This window comes from Ceratosolen solmsi, unplaced genomic scaffold (assembly GCF_000503995.2).
Source record: "Ceratosolen solmsi marchali unplaced genomic scaffold, CerSol_1.0 scaffold27, whole genome shotgun sequence".
Taxonomy (NCBI): domain Eukaryota; kingdom Metazoa; phylum Arthropoda; class Insecta; order Hymenoptera; family Agaonidae; genus Ceratosolen; species Ceratosolen solmsi.
In genome coordinates, this window is record NW_011948426.1 from 5,335,135 (window position 1) to 5,352,794 (window position 17,660).

The following is a 17,660-nucleotide window of genomic DNA, read 5'->3' on the forward strand; positions in this document are numbered from 1 at the left end:
TAAATGTTTAAACAATAATAAAAATTACTAGTAAACTAATAATTTTATCTTCGGCATAAGATATAACGAACACTTCTATATTGTATCTAATATTATAAAATATGCATTCAGATTTATTAGATTAATATTAGAAAATGTAGCGTATTTATCGTAATTATATAATTTACAAAAATTTTATTTAAATTTATTTGTCATTAATATTTTTATTATAAAATAAGACGAGAATTTATGTTAATATAAATTTATATGTCATTCAATTCATTCAATTTCATGGCATCTATTCTTCAGTAATATTATGTAGTTATATTATATAATTTCATTGTATTGAAACAATACATACCATAATCTTTATCTCAGTATATTTTCTTATCAGGAAAATTCACTATAAAACAATGTATTCAATAAAGACATTACATATTAACGATTAAGACTGATATCAATTTTTACGCAAGTATAAATATGATAAAGACTCTTATTATATTGTAGTCTTTCAAACCTTTAAATAGATTAAAAATTAAGATATTTGTATTTTAAATATTTTATTATAAAAATGTTTCAAATTTTTACGTTTTGGATCTTAATAACTTACGCAACCAGTTTTATTCTACAACCTAATGATTATAAAGTTGAACTAGTACAAGCGGTAATTTAAAATAATTAGATATATTATAAATTTTCTGTTATTTTTATATAATAAAGTGAATTTAAATTTCAAGATATTTCGGCATGGTGATCGAACACCTACGATATATCCAACGTATCCAACGGATCCATACAATGCATCTTTTTATGAACCCTATGGCATTGGACAGTTAACGAATGTAAGAATGATATAATATAATTATAAGACGATAAATATACTTGTTTCTAAATGAATTTTGTAATTCAATACAAAAGTTAAAAACAATATTCATTTTTTTATATTGCCATATTATAAATCAAGCTAATTTTAAAAAATTTAACATAAGAAATCTGTATTGTTTTCAAATAAAATTAGTTAGCTCTATCATTACGTTTTATTACTAAAATTATTATTTTCTGCATAAATTGTTTTCATTAAAAAAATAATACTTACCAACTTTTTCGTAAATAAAATATTAAAATGTTTCTTGAATTTCTTATTTAAAATTTCCTACAATAAATTCAATATATTGAACTAGATGTAACATCCATGCGTGTGTGTTAATGCTGTACAGATATGAGCGCACGTGTGTGAATATACGTACGTATCCATTACATATTTTATGCATATGTATATTTGGAAATAAATACAAAATTTTTTTTTTTTTTTCTAAACTGTGTTTAGTAAATCTTTTATTTAAGTTAAAATAAATTTAAAATTTTGAAATTATGATTTACGGTTAAATATTATAATTATAGCAATGTTCTCGAATGATAAAAAATTATAAAATCTTGTATTATACTACAAATATTCTATAATGCTATATCATTTTAAAAGTAAAAATTAAAAATACTTAATGTATTCTTAATAGACTCACTTTGATCTCTATGCATTATTTTCTTCTTTTAATTAATGCTTACAAAATAAAAATGACTACCCGTTTAGAGTATTGTGATATAGAATCAACTTTGATAATAATTAAGTATCTTATTTATATTTGATTCATTCTACATGATTCATATTATATATCATATAAATTATTATAAATATTTTATTACTTACAAATTTATATATACATTATATACAAATGTGTATAATGATTCATTTTTATAATTGATATTTATTGTTGTAGTGATTTTTAAATTTGTATCAACATACAATAGAGTTTACGTAAATATTTTTATTAAATAATAATGGAATATTAGAGGTTTCGACACTATCGTAATAAAAATATATTGAATTTTAATTAGAAAGGAAAACAACGCGCATATATGATAGGTGCTATGTTGAAAAAACGTTACGCAGATTTTCTAGGAGAGATTTATAAACCTGATTATGTATATGCCTATAGTAGAGATTTGGATAGAAATAAAATGACACTACAGTTAGTACTTGCTGGTATTTTCCCACCAACGTTGCAATTAACTTGGAATGAAAAAATATATTGGATGCCGCATCCAATGTATATCAATCCAAATGCATTTGATTTTCTTTCAGTAATTATGAAATGTTCTGCGTAAGTATTCAAAACTTAATAATGTCATAAAAATACGTACTTTTTTAATACGTACGATATATTAAATTTGATGAATTCATATAATATTTTCAAGAACGATTTATAAAATAATTGATAAAGAGTACCTTTCAATTAATACGTGGCTTTAATATGAAATGTAAATTCGTAATGAAATAAAGGTAAAATTAAATTGTAAGATAATATTGGATTTATATAATATTTTATACATTTTATAAATATTTTATATTCTTCAAAATTATCATCACAATTAGTAGTAATAATAATAATAATAAGCAGATAAAAACAATTAATTAAATGATACTTTTTATTTCAAATTAATTTTCAAATTTATTTAAAATATATTAGTATATTTGTTGTATTGCTTATAATAATTGTTTACACTATCTAAATTATATTAATTGTTTTGTATATCATTACTTCCAAAATAATTGTTATTCGTTATTAACATTTCATTAACTTGGAGCTATATAATACATTAAAATGCATATAATTATAATATACTAATACATTTATAATTTTATAATTATAATTATTATATAAACGATTCATAAAATAAAAGAAAATCATATTAAACAAAACATAAAAATAGATTTCAAATTATTAATATTAAGATTTGTTAACAACCTATGAATGTAAAGAAATTTAATTAAAATTACACTAAAAATAAAATGTAGATTTTCATAATTTTTAATTAGAAAGTTCATTTTTTATTTTACTATACGATAGTATACAATTACACATTATCCCAATAAAAATAGTTCCAAATTATTATACGTTGTTTAATATAAATATTTGTCATTGTAAATATTTACTTTATATTATTAATTATTTTATTATCCATAATATATTGCCTCGAACAATTATTTTAAACCATTTATATAGATATCTCGATAAAATACAATCTCAATAATATAATCATTAAGTGAAAATAAGTATTTTATAGATATCTTGAGTTAATTTGCTTATATTTGCTTATAAAGACTTAATATAATTTGGAACTAATTTAAATTATAAAATCACTTTAAAATTAAATTCATCATTGAACAAGGAAACTACTATTTTATTTAAAATTTTCCTATATATATATATATATATATATATATATATATATATATATATAATTAATAATTTATAGATATGGAAAACTTTGGCATCAAGTTATCAATTCATCTGAAATACAAAAAAAATTAAAATCACACAAGGATTTTTTAACGTATATTTCTAAATCTTCAGGCTTTCCAACAGACTTTTCTACGGCAATAAAACTTTATAGTATAATTCGATCTCAAGTATATAGTTAAAATTTGATAATTCAATGACAAAATACTTCTATGTAATAATAATAAGTATTATGTATTTTTTTTATAGATGAGCTTAGATTTGCCACTACCTGACTGGTGTACAAACGAAGTTTTTGAAAAACTTGAAGAACTAATGACTCTTCAATACAGCATGCTCACATATACAAATGATATGAAAAAATTTGTCGCTGGACCAATAATTAAGAGATTTTTAAATAATCTTAAAAGCCACAAATCGAAAGATAATAATAAAAAAATTTATTTGTACAGTGCTAATGATTATTCTATAGCTGCATTTGCTCAGGCTCATAATTTTACGGTTCCAATTGTTGATTATGGATGTACCATAATATTTGAGAAATTAAGAGGCAGAGATAATCAAATTTACGTTCGCGTAAGAGTATTTGCATATTAATAATCAACATTTTTAATTCTACTATTAAATGTTTTCTTTTTCAGTTCCTTTTATGGTCAAGTATTGCTGAAAAATTAACTGTTTTAAAGTTGCAAAATTGTGATGAAATATGCCTTTTAGCAAAGTATTTAGTGATTATTGATCCAATTCTTCCACTAAAATATGGTACAGAATGTCTTTATGAAAATGCAAGAAACGAAGTCGAAAATTTTGTAAATGGAATAACAGATAATAACGAAGAAAATATTTATATACCACCATTTGCTCGATACCTATGATTATTTTATTTTCATAATAAGCAATCTAGAATTTCTTATATAGAAATTTATTTAATATGCCGTGATTTTAATTATTTTAATTATATCAATTATTATGTTATAATAAAATAAAAATGAAATATGTACATAAAACATGAATGAAATAAAATATACAGATATTAAGAATTAAAATTAAACGTGATTCGATATCTTTATTTTAAATATTGTTCATAATACTTATTTATACGTAACAGGTTTGATTTTTACTTATATATAGAATTGTATTTATCTTACTTAAATTCAGATAAGATCAAATCACTGTAATCGATGTTTTAATTTTTTTCTTCATATTTAATATAATTATTTTTCAATATTAGTAAACTTTTTAATAATTATTGTATAAAGTTTTAAGAAAGAAATAGTATTGTTTAATGAATTTAATTTTTAATACAATTTGTTCAATATACTATATTGTTTAATTGAAATCGAAGTGATAAAAACGAGATTAATTATTTATGAAAATATATTATTTAAGCGACATATAAAATTGATACTCATAATTACTATTTCATGCATATTAAATAATAAAATATTCGAGAATATAGCAAATATAAATAATTGATTTGTTATTTAAAATCAAATGAATTGAGTTTTATGTAAAGTTATAATAACATATTAAAGTATTTGAAATTAATAAATAATATAATATGATAAATAAAAAAAAGTTTTTGACCGAATTGTTCGTATAAATGTATATTGCATAAAAATATAGAGAAATTGTAATGTATTAATAAAAATATTAAAATTCTTCGATTATATAGAGACAAAAAGATTTATATTATATTATTATTACAATATATTATTATTTTTACAATAATTTGTAACTTTATTCATGAATAAAGAATTAAAAATTAAATACTAATAAGAAGATTTATTAAATACGCGAGATGTAAAGTTTTTATTAAAAGTTAATTTAGCTGACTATGTAGCTAATTTTTTAGACATTTTATTGTGTTAATCGATGTTAAGTGAAAAATCGCATAATAAATGATAAGACTGATTTATAGTGGTTTGGAATGTTTAACTTTTTTCTAACTTATTTATTATTGCATAAATTTTATACGATATTAAAGAAAACATTATTACATTTAACACTCTCTATTTATTGTAAGTGTATACTTTTATGATTTTACTAAAATTTCGTATAAATTTGTATTTGCAACGATGTTGCGCGAATGTCAGTGATTTATTTATTATTTGTGTGAGGCTTCATTTTTAGCACATAAAAATAATTATAAATTCATAAATTTATGCCTATCAATGATAAGTAGAAAGTGGTAATTTAAATAGCTTTATAATTTCTATGATTTCTTTCGTAAACATAAATCCTTTTTTTTAATCATTAATATATTATAACATTAAATATTCTGAATTATGTCAATAAACATTAAAATAAAATCAAGCTAATTTTTAACATTTTTCTCTTACTTTTGTATTTTGGCTGTATTAATGGTTGTTTTTACAAAACTGGAAAAATCATGTCAATAAGTATTATATTATGAAATAAAGTTAATAATTGTAAAAAATGTACTAAAATAGTATATCCAAATTAGTTACTTAATACTGATAAGAGAATTACAGTCTTTGTCATGTGGAAACGCAGAAATCTTCAGGGACTTCTGTTTTATCCCCAACCAACTTTCAACTTTTGTTGTATCCAGCTCATTTTGCTCGGTATGGGGTTGGTCGTTAAATTTTGTAACGTTTCTCGTTGTATCTGCGGATGTGGTGGAATTACAAAAAGGAAATGAAAAAGCTAATCATAAAGGGAAGTACAAAGTTCGGTTCGTATTGAATATAAAATCGTAAATAAATGGCAATAAACTAGAATTTATTATATAAATAATTGAGCACAGAAAAAGTTAAATTTTAAAAAATCATACCGATTATTTTTTATAACAAATAAAGTGTAAAATATGAAGTAAATTCATTTTGCATTTCACTTAATTATTTTAATGATAAATCGAGTATTATAATTTTATTATACATTGATAATATATAGTTACCGTTTTACATAATAATAATGGAAAACGAGAGAGCTTATGTCTGTACTGTAAAATTTAATAAAATGATAGATTTATTACGTTATATGTTTAAGATAAGAAAGAGGGAAAAAAAAGCAATGAGAATCCATCTGATATTTTTATTATTTTTTAAGCCTTTAGTTGAAATATGCGCTCAGTGGTTGGATAAAAAGTTGTCAGGAGTCAAAAAGTCATTCGTCGATGCACGTCGTGACGCCGAATTGAGTATGTGAAGTTCATGGCTAGAAATAACTTAGAAAGGAGCAACAGGCCACAGAATTTCTCGATAACTGAAACCATAAGTTTACAATGAACCCGAATTGTTCAGGGAAGGAACTCACAGAGGTGTTAAGAGCTGGTTGTGGCTGGCTTTGATAGAGGCTTGGAATATGCTCGACAAAATTGGAACTCTGGCTTCTCCCAAGAATAACTAAATATTTGCCAGCAAATATCATTTTGTATGCATCCTTTTATTAGTCATGACATTCAATTGCTCAGAACGCGCCGAATATTTAACTTTATGATTATCTCTTGCAATAAGATTTTAATCCTTTTCGAATGTATTGCAGAGATAATTATTAATATGTTTTAAAAATAAGTCATGAATAACATTTTATAATATTTATTTTTTTTTTTATTTGTATATATAGTATATAGTGTACTGTGTAAATCTAATTAATTAGATAATTAAAAGTAAAAATAAATATTTTAAATAAAGTGTAAGATATATAAATAATATAACAATAAAAACAAGAAAAATGTTAAATTAAGCATTAAAAAGAAAACTAAATGAAATAATGAAATTTGAATGTAAATATTATACGAGTATACCCGCACAAACTCTTCACCCTTGACATGTTGAATTAAGAGCTTTCGTGGGAGTCAAATATTCTTCTTTCAGTAGTGCTTGATATTGCTTGAGTGTACTTTTTAAAAGTGTATGGTAATACTTTTCTCCGTTGCTCATTGTTCGCAAGTAATAGTGAAATAGTCCATGTAATCGATACAAATAAATATAAAAACAAATTTATTTTATATATTATGCTTGTAGTTTTAATAATAAATGATCCTAGATCTCTCTACAGTATATTTCTCAGTAATGATGATTAGTCGAATGAATCGCTGAAATATTTTAATATAATTATAACATAAGAAAGACTAGTTCCCATATACATGAAAGCGAAAAAAAGTAGAAAGAGGACGAAAAAACGAGGCATTATATCATTTTGTGTTGTATTGTGTTCAATTTTATTTATATCTATAACTGTAGGACAAATAATGATAGAGAACATTTTTTTCCTTCCTATAAACGTCCTTCCTATAAATAGCCATCATAAGATTTTCATAATAATTTTTTATCTATTATTAATATCCTTATTATTATTAATAGATGTTAAGAAAAAAAATGTTTGAAAATTTGTCAAATATCTAATAAATTTATAGATAAATTAGTTAAGGTGGTGTAGTAATTATAAACATTTTTGAGTATTATTATAATTTTTATTTAATTTTCAAATAAAAAATTCAAATACATATAATTATTATAACCGCGTAAAATTTTAATTTAAAACTTATTATTAAAAATCTAACTTCTTATTTTATGTATTTTTCATCTTAAAATAATATTTTGTTATCACATAATATTTTCATTTCATAATTGAATGCATTTTTCTAAAAAGTAAAATTAAATAAAAAATTATAATAATTTTTTTTTTTTATATATTTTAATACAAAGTCATTTATCAATTTTTGTTCAAAATTTTTCCAAATATTTATTTAAAAGAATGAAGTAATAATAAAAATTATGTAATAACTAAAAATTGTTTAGTTTCGAAAGTAGAAACTGGAAAACTACATACTAAATATTAAAAGAATAGATAGTTACATTTTTATTTTAACCTTATTATATCATATTTTTGAGATATAGATCGTTTCAGTCAGTTTGATTTAAAATTTTATTTCTATCATGCTGCTGCTTTCATACTATTGTGTTTTCTTTTTATTAATAATTTTCATTATATATTTTTGACGTTATATTTATTAACTTCATATTATTTTATTATATGGCATGATATGAATAATAATATTATTTTCGTTTATATATGCACTGTGAAAATAAATATACAGAAAGTTTATTTTAGACAAAATTAATTAGATAATACTAATAAAATGAAATCTTTCGAATATAAAAAATAAAATAGTCGAGCATAACATTCAATTTTAAATGAGTTTTTTCATATTTTTAACTTTTAAAGTTTTATTTAACTATTATACTTTTATTTAATTAAAGTAACAATATTTTATTTAATTAATAGTGTAGATCTGGTAACTGTAATATAATATGTTATTGCATGTATTACACAATTTTTTTCCCATATAGTTTTACAACACTCAAATAATTCTTATAATTTATGTTTTTTTTTATAAATGTTCTAATTAGTTAGTTTCGTAATTCATATAAGCATAGTATTTGTATTCTATTTTAATATAAAAGTTCTATCGTAAATTATATAATATTTTTATCGCATATCTGTAATTAGACTGGAATAATGCAAAGCAATGAGTTTTATTATAATCATACATTTATATAAAACAATTAAAATCATTTAGAAATAATAGATACTACAATTAATTTTTTCTGCATCATATTACAATAATAAAATATTAATAATTAATTTTTAGATATTTAAGTTGTATTATTGTAAATGAATTTTAGACAAAATTTTAAATAAATATATAATATTAAGTAAAATAAATAAAATCATTCTATATATTCGCATGAAAGTAAGTCAATTTCTTCAATTTACTAGCCTACGAATCGTAAAAAATATTAATTATCTGTTTATATGGTAAGATTTTACTCTTTGCCATTCCAAAGTAGAATAACATATAGCCTAATTATAATTACTTTATTAATCAATTTATCTGATTTGTCAAAATCGAGTCAAAATCGTCTTTTCAACAATAAAAAGTTTGAATGAATTATTCATATTAATGAAAATACCAGAGATTCAAAATTATATAAAGTATTCTAAAAATAATTAAATTTTTCATTAATTTATCGCCTTAGTAATTATAAAAGATGTTGTAGATGTTTTTTGTAAAATGAAAATTAATATTTTTATGTTATGAATATATTATGAAAATTAAAAATTAATATTCACTAAAAGAATATATAAAACCTTTTAATTGAATTTTATTTTATTTAGATTTTGAATTTTTACAATTTTTTCAAAAATCATATATACTTGTTATAAAGATGAGTAGGCAGTAAGCGATTACCTGTTATTACTGTTAATAAAATTTCAATATATTTTATATTGAATTCATTTCTTTTAGAAACTTGAAAAAAAATGTTTTTGAGTGCAGAATATATTTATTGTATTCTTTCAAATTTCTTCTCGATAGTACATAATACTTGTTAGGATAAGTTTAGAAATTAAATTTTCCCATAATTACGAGAAATTAGAATAATTTGCGGATACATGTATTGTCTGTTCCTCGTCATAAATAAATATTTAGTTGTAATTTTTTACTGTAATCCGTAATACATTGTACAATTGTGCAAATAGAATTATTGTTAATTTTAAATGTAAATTATAATTTTATATATATTATTAAATACGTTTTTTTATATTTCTTTTCGAAGTTATTCAAAACAGAATTTAATAAAAATATTTAGTGTGATAAAATTATTGTTGGCAATAAAATCAAGGTAGAAGACCATACTCATTATAATTTTAGATTATTATTTATGTTGACTAATCTTTAAAAAAAGCTTTCTAAAGTTTGAAAGGTATATGATGCATAAGTAGTAAACTCTCTCGCGTAGTGTCATATACATAATTATTGATCTAAAATTTCTTTCATAAATAAAGCATACAGCGTTGCCTTAATTCACTATACTATTTTAACAAAAAATTAATATTCATGCATTTTTACACTATGGTTAGAAATATGTAGTCTTATTATTTTTGTTTAATTCTATTTATGTCACATTAACTATTGGTAATATAATATTATAAAATCAATCTTCACGTAATAATTTTTTCGTTATTTTTTTTATTTTTAACGTTTAAGTATTCGATATTGAATTTATATTTTTTTTTCACACAAAGTGTATGTTGTCTCTAAATTGGTCGAAAGAACATTGTATTTGTATTTTATTTATATATTTTTTTAAAGGGTTTAAGTGTTTTCTTTAATTGTTAAAGAATTCTTTATCATCAATCAATTGATTGTGAAATACTTTTTATTTGTTTATCACAAGAACAGTAAAAAAATTCTCAATGCGCGGCACTCTCTTTACCAAATTTATTGAGTGAATATATATTTTTTTTTATTCTAGCTGTTTTAACTTCGAATAGCTTATGTATTAAATTTTTTCGCAAAATAAAATACTTTCTATTTATTATGTTTTATGTCAACATTATTTAGTTGATTTAGTTGAGCTTCCAGTACATCCTCGTATATTGAAAAAGTATTTTTTCTCAATATTTAGAATTGCTCATTAAACTATCTCGATGCTCTTATAACATCATTGGAATTTCCAATCTTAATTTTACCAATTTTATTATAGAATTCTTTTAGCTACACATTCATACTCTGCTCATTTTATCGATACTTTTCTTTTATGATTTTATACGTTGTTTGAACTTATTTTATTTTGGGAGCTAAATTTTTTCATTGGTCTTATAACATACATATACATATATATATATATATATATATAATCTTAACATTGTCTTTAGATTAGATTCCATAGTAAATGTACGGATTAAACTAAATGTTTCAAATTTAAAGAAATATATTTTATGTAGCCATTTTATCTACTTGTTATTGTACTTACAAAAAATCTGGTTTCTGTGCCATTTTTTGTGAAAACGAATCTATAAAAACTTATAAAAATAGATTACTCGTTATCTTATAGAAGCATTATCAATTTCTTTAACAAAAATATTTTTATTGTGAATACAAACAAACTCCGAATAGAATCGTATGAAAAATACGTAAAACGTTATTTAATAAAATATCCCGTTTCAAATCCATTTTTGCTATAAAATTACATTACACGCGAATAAGAATAATACTTTCTATTATCTATTCATTTATCCACTTTTATAATTTTAATATTCTAATATAAATTTTTCTTTTAATATACTATCCCACTTTATTTTACATATTAATGATTATGTAAATGGCATACAAAAATTTATCCGACATTAAATTTCAATTGTTTATAAGAAATCTCATTCTTTATTTACAATATAAAGAACGAATATTCTGATATTCCTGTTCAATTTCTTTTACTCAATATTTAAATTTCATTTGCATTTGTTCTTTTGCTCTTTTTTTCCCTTTATGGCACTTTTCATTTCAGAATTATCGAGTTTTTATAAGATCGATACCCGTAACTTCTTCTGTCGCCACTACACTAATATTTAAGACATACGCTTCTAGTACTATTCCTTCCCTTTCATTTCATATTTTGTTTGTTTATATTTCACTTTCTACCTATCGAATATATCAAGTAAAAAAAAATGAAGAGCAGGAGTAATAGATATTCCATGATTATAGATATATAAACATTTATGGTTTTACTAAGGGAAATTGAAATTTCATTATATACCAAAAGTATAAGCACAGATTGATATTAAATTAAATAATACTGTCTGTCGGCAGCATCATAGTCAAACAGAGAGAATCTATTATATATAATTCCATATATTTAATATATATTAAATATACATATTACTTAAATAATTATAATATAATTAATACATAATATTTATATATATATATATATATATATATATATATATATATATATATATATATATGTAATACGTATAATTAATATCTAATGTTTTTATTTAATTTTAATTATTTTTCTAAAAATTTAAGCATTTTGAAGCATTTGAAATATCTTCAATTGAAATTTCATTTATATGCTTTTGAAGAATTATAATTTATACAATTTATAGACTATTTTATCTAACATCTAATTTTGACAATGTTGAAATGATTGTATAATATATATGTAATTTATATAATTAATATATTTATGTAATTTATATAATTAATATATTTATGTAATTTATAACGTATTATTCTTTAATTAATTATGTGATTGTAGAATATTAGTTTCTCTTTTTTAGTCTCGAAAAGCTAATACTCGATCATATTGCTTTAGATTGTTATTATAATTACATTTAATTCAATGATATTTTCATATTATTATTTTATTTTACCTGTTTTAAATGACAATGATGTAATCAGAAATAAAAATGTTTCGAAAATAAAAACAAAAATTTTAATGTCACAGAACGATTCAGAGACATAATAGTAATTTAAATATAATAGTAATTTAATTTTAAATAATAAAAAAAATAATAATGTACTGTAATAAATTAAATATGATTGAAGACTTGATAAAAAATTTTAAATTTAAATAAAATATTTAATTGATTATTACTTTTGATTTAATAGATAATATTTATCTGTTTTGCTGATATATTTTTGAAAAATATTTAAAGTTGAAATAATTTTTAATATTTATCTAATTTTAATATGGCTACTACTTCGCACTCTAAATAATCTGGGTATTAAATCATATTTTATCTAATCATAATCATCTACATATGTTTATTGTTACATTTTATGTTCTATTATTTAGTTTTTAAAAAATAAAAATCAAAATACAGTGAAACAAGAAAATCAGAAAAATTTTATTCCAATTAAAACAATTTTTTTAACAACTAGCATATCATTATCTGTGAGGATATTAATTTTATTTTAACTATTTATAAGTAAGAATATTTTTAGAATCAAGATTTAATTAAATGTAATAGAATCAAGTACATATTTATATTATTTTATAGTATTCGTAAGATATAAATTACAATTCAGAATATTTATAAAAGCAGAGTAATCCATGGACATTTCTATGATATTTTTCATTTTTCTAAATTATTATGGTAATTTCAGTATCCATTTTAAATTTATTTGAAAACCTATTTGGATAATTCTCTTTATAAATTAAATTAAAAATTTCTTTTTAATTAAATTTACTTTACGTTTTAGTCATCATGTACTTAAATGTCTTTATCCAAATATAATTTTCAATTTTTTTCTTCTTCTTAAATGATTCTTCATAGATTGCTAAAAAAAAAGACAATTCATATTGGATTATATTATACACTTTTTTAAAAATTTCTTTAATAGGCTTATTAAAATAAATTGTCTATAAAAATAATAATACAATCTCTTTATTAATGTAATTTAAGTCTCGTAAAAGCTATTAGAATAGCAGTAAAGCACGTAGTTAAATAAGCATATCTGTGAGATCTGTATAAAATGTAGAAATCTTCTTAACAAAAAGAAAATGACTATACCTTTGTAATTCTATTATACAATTAAGTATTAACCTGTTAATATTTACCTATATCTATTTTGTAAATTAAATAAGTTTTCAATAACAATAAATATTTAATTTGTATTATTAAATAAATTAATCTAAATTAATTTTTAATTATCGTTATTATAAAAGTTGTCCCGTGCATTTATAAACTAAACTATTATATGTAAAATTGAGCATGCCATTCGATGAATAATATCTAGCACTAGAATTATTTAGTTTACGAGTTATAATAGAGAATATTCAAGTGTTGTTAAACCATTCCGTGCTAGGTATACATAATATATATGTGTAACGCTGATGAATTATACAATAAACAAGAAAGTACATTATAGAGAAAGTTTTTATTTTTATTATTTTGTATTCCATAGTTTATGCTTTAATATTTTAATTTTAACTTTGTTAATAAAATTATATATTACCACGATGCTTTATTCAATGTAAAAGAACGATTTTAATGTACACAATAATGTTAATGGAAAAATATTCATATCGATAGTTTTAATATTAAAATCTTGATCGTTATTGTTGCTTTGACTTAATTCGATATCCAATTTATTCTCATTATAAATTATTCTAAAGAGAACTAGGAATGAAATAAAGAATGAAAAGAAGCTTAAGTACTAATTTGAGTAAGACAAAACAAATGAAGGAAGCATAATTCCATATAATGCGTAAGTATATCGTTCGCAAATTGAAAACAGAAAATTTGGAAGGGAAGGTGGAGGAGAGTGAGAAAAATCTAAGTAAGGTCTCCCACCAAATGTTACCGCGTGCACGCGTCACGTAGCTCACCAACACGTTGAGGCCCTCACACGAGAAGGTCCGGTGGTTCGAGGGGATAAGTGTGTGAAACTGAAAGCGCGTGCGAGAAAGAAAGAGGGAGGGATGCTGCGTCCGGGACCGTACACAGCGTACTTTCGGTATCGATCTCCTGGCGGACCAACCACCATCTACGCGCATGTATATGCGCACCGGCGAAAGCTTCTTTAACTCCGGCGTGTAGCGTGACTGAATGCTTTAGAGCAACGAGACTCGCTCGGCCATTATTTTTTTGATCGATGACATAAAACCACCCACGCGAATGTCCTCCACATTTGACGAGATTCCCGCTCACTGGCGACAATATGCTCAAGTTGCAGTGAAAGGTGAGTAAAAGCACCGTACGCTTGACGAGGCTCGTTGAATAAGCCCAGGTATAGAGCGGGTAGGGGTAGCGCGTCAGGGAGAAAGGGAAAATGTTGGAACACGGCTGCGACGGTGGCCGCGGTGGCCGCAGCGGCGCAAGCTTTCAGCTCGGCAAAAGCCGTGCGCCCGGTGGATCTCAGTGAGCTTCGAGCTTTCGTGTCGTATACGCGCCATCGGGATCGCGGTGGCAAAGTACGCGTGCGCAAGCCCCACGCGATTCGCTGTACCGTTATACCGTTACCACGAGTCGCGCTTTGTATACGAGGCAAAATGCATCGACTGCAGTCTAATTTGTACAGCATAAAGCGGTAAGATATGAAGAATTTTGGAGAAGAAAAGGAAAAGAATTCGGCCCTTCTGCTATCGATGTCCCTGATGTAACGATGGAATTTGTTGTTTTTTTTTATCAAAAAGAAAAACTAACGAGGTTAGTTTTTATTTTTTACATCGCTGTGTATGCCTAGTTTTTTCCCTATTTTTTTGTATAAAAAAATAAATAAATAAAAACAAAAAGAAAAACAAATATTAAAAAAAAAATTTAATGAAAAATTAAAAGAAAAAGTTAAAAAAAAAATATATATATATATATATATATATATATATATATATATATATTAAGCTGGAGGAATCTTTTATTATATATGAAACGAGACATAATATTTTTTATTACATTGTACTCTCTCACGCAAATACATGAGTATATGCAAACCGTAAGTCTGGGAATTTTTTCTTACTTGTCGCAGTACATAGTTACTTGCGATTTATACATCCAAAGAAATAAGGATTGGCAAATATTGTTTTTACATCATTACATTATAATCGTTCGTTTAATTGTTGCTTTTGCCATAATTGTAATGACGATAGCAATAATTTCTAATGAAATTTATGACTTTTTACCAGCATAGATTTTAATTAAACACGAATGTCGAAATTTCATATTATTAAATTATATTGTTTTAGTGTATTATTAATATTATAAAATAAATGAAAAAAAATATTTGAGAAAGGTGATATAATATAAAATAAATAATTATTAAATCAAGAAAATATTTGATCAAATGTTTGACTAAATTTTGATTACTACTACTTCACGACCTATCGAATTGAAGTTTATTTTTCACTACAATTGTTGTTACTTTTCATGAATTTATAGTTTAAGTAAATAACTCATCTTTCAATTTCTTTAAGCTTGTACTGAGGCAGCTATATAATTCTTAAATGAATCGCTATGTACAAAAACTACTTATATATAAGTTTTAATTTTAAAAAGCGGTGTATATGTAGCTACGATCATCCATTGGCTATTGGCTCATCAAAAAGGCAAACTGATCCTCGTGCTCTTCCATTTATTTTACTTTACGTAAAAAATAATCCTAAGAAATATTCTTTCCAAAGCAAACCGATTCATATATAACCTGCGGATCAATTTATATAAGATAAATACTAAAGAAATCTTAAGACAAACAAACATAAGGTAAAAATTTTTTAATTAATCGCATTTAGTTACTACAGCTAATTATAACTCAGATTAACAATCGATGTTTACAGATTGTTAAAATAATTAATGATATGGGGTATACCTTAATTATTAAAAAATTAATTAAACTTTAGTTATCAATGTCTACAAATGAACAATAATAATTGATAGAATTTTCTTCAATAATTGTTTATTATAATTATTTAACAAAACAATTAATTGTTTTATCTATAATCTAAGGATACAAAACTATCATAATATAATATTTCAATAAATTAACATTCATTATATAGTGTATATAAATTTTCTGAGAAATACATATCATTGAATACGTACAACATTTTTATAGAGATTTTTCACTCAAATTAATAATATTAAATGCTTTTAATTGAATAAATTATTTGGAACTATTATAATTATCAGATTTTTAACTGTTCATGTATAATTTATTTATCCACCACAATTGAAATGTAAATTAATATTAAATATCCAATACTTGTATAAAATATTAGAGATATTATATATCAAATAATTTAAGAATTTATTAAGAAATTATTAAGAAATTATATATTCAACTGTCATTTATATTATAATTAAAAAAAACATTGCATACATATATAAAGCAAATAATTGAAATTTTTAAATATAATCTAGTTTTAAATATTTCAGCCTTGTAAGAGGACTTTTTTAAATACTTCACTTTAAAACTTGAATATTTCTCTATATAAAATATTATAAATAATATGAAAATATTATACTAAATAATAGCATTATCATAACCAAATATATTATTTTATTGAATAATTTGTTATTATCTAAATTGATTTAATCACTGTCCTTATATCATGCATAATATGTTCATTATTTATTGAAAATATTAAATGTAATACAAATTTCATGTATAGAAATTTTCTAAATGTTTTAATGTAATTTACGGCAAAATGACTTTTTTTTAAATAAATGTAATCATTAGTTACTCCCAATAAAAATGTAATAAAATTTATGATTAGAATTAATGTTTTTATAAAAAATATTCATTTTTATTGTACTTCATCATATTGTATACGTAGCATTTACAGTAGAATTTTTTAAATGAATTTTTATAATCTTCAATTGATATTATTAAAAAACAATTATAATATAATTAGGCTTAAGTTACTTATAATCTGAAAAATTATTCCCTCTCGTTGTTTGCTATCGTTTTAGTAATATTAGTACAGTAACATTGTTACATTTAATAATTGGATTTAAATAATTTACATTTTAATCTTGATACTTTCAAATGTCAATCGTTTTAATTTTAAAAAGCAACAGACCATATTAAGTAATGTCTATTAATTTTATAATAATATTTTTTTTCCA

General features: G+C 22.4%; 1 protein-coding gene across 1 annotated transcript; it reads left to right on the forward strand.

Moving 5' to 3' along the window:
- Positions 1-499: 499 nt before the first annotated feature.
- Positions 500-4,141, forward strand: LOC105363356 (prostatic acid phosphatase-like). Its single transcript, XM_011501023.1, has 5 exons — positions 500-643; positions 717-821; positions 1,873-2,138; positions 3,295-3,448; positions 3,528-4,141. Exons 1-5 carry the CDS (start codon positions 551-553, stop codon positions 3,873-3,875), a joined length of 966 nt encoding a protein of 321 aa, XP_011499325.1. The 5' UTR covers positions 500-550; the 3' UTR covers positions 3,876-4,141.
- Positions 4,142-17,660: the final 13,519 nt, after the last annotated feature.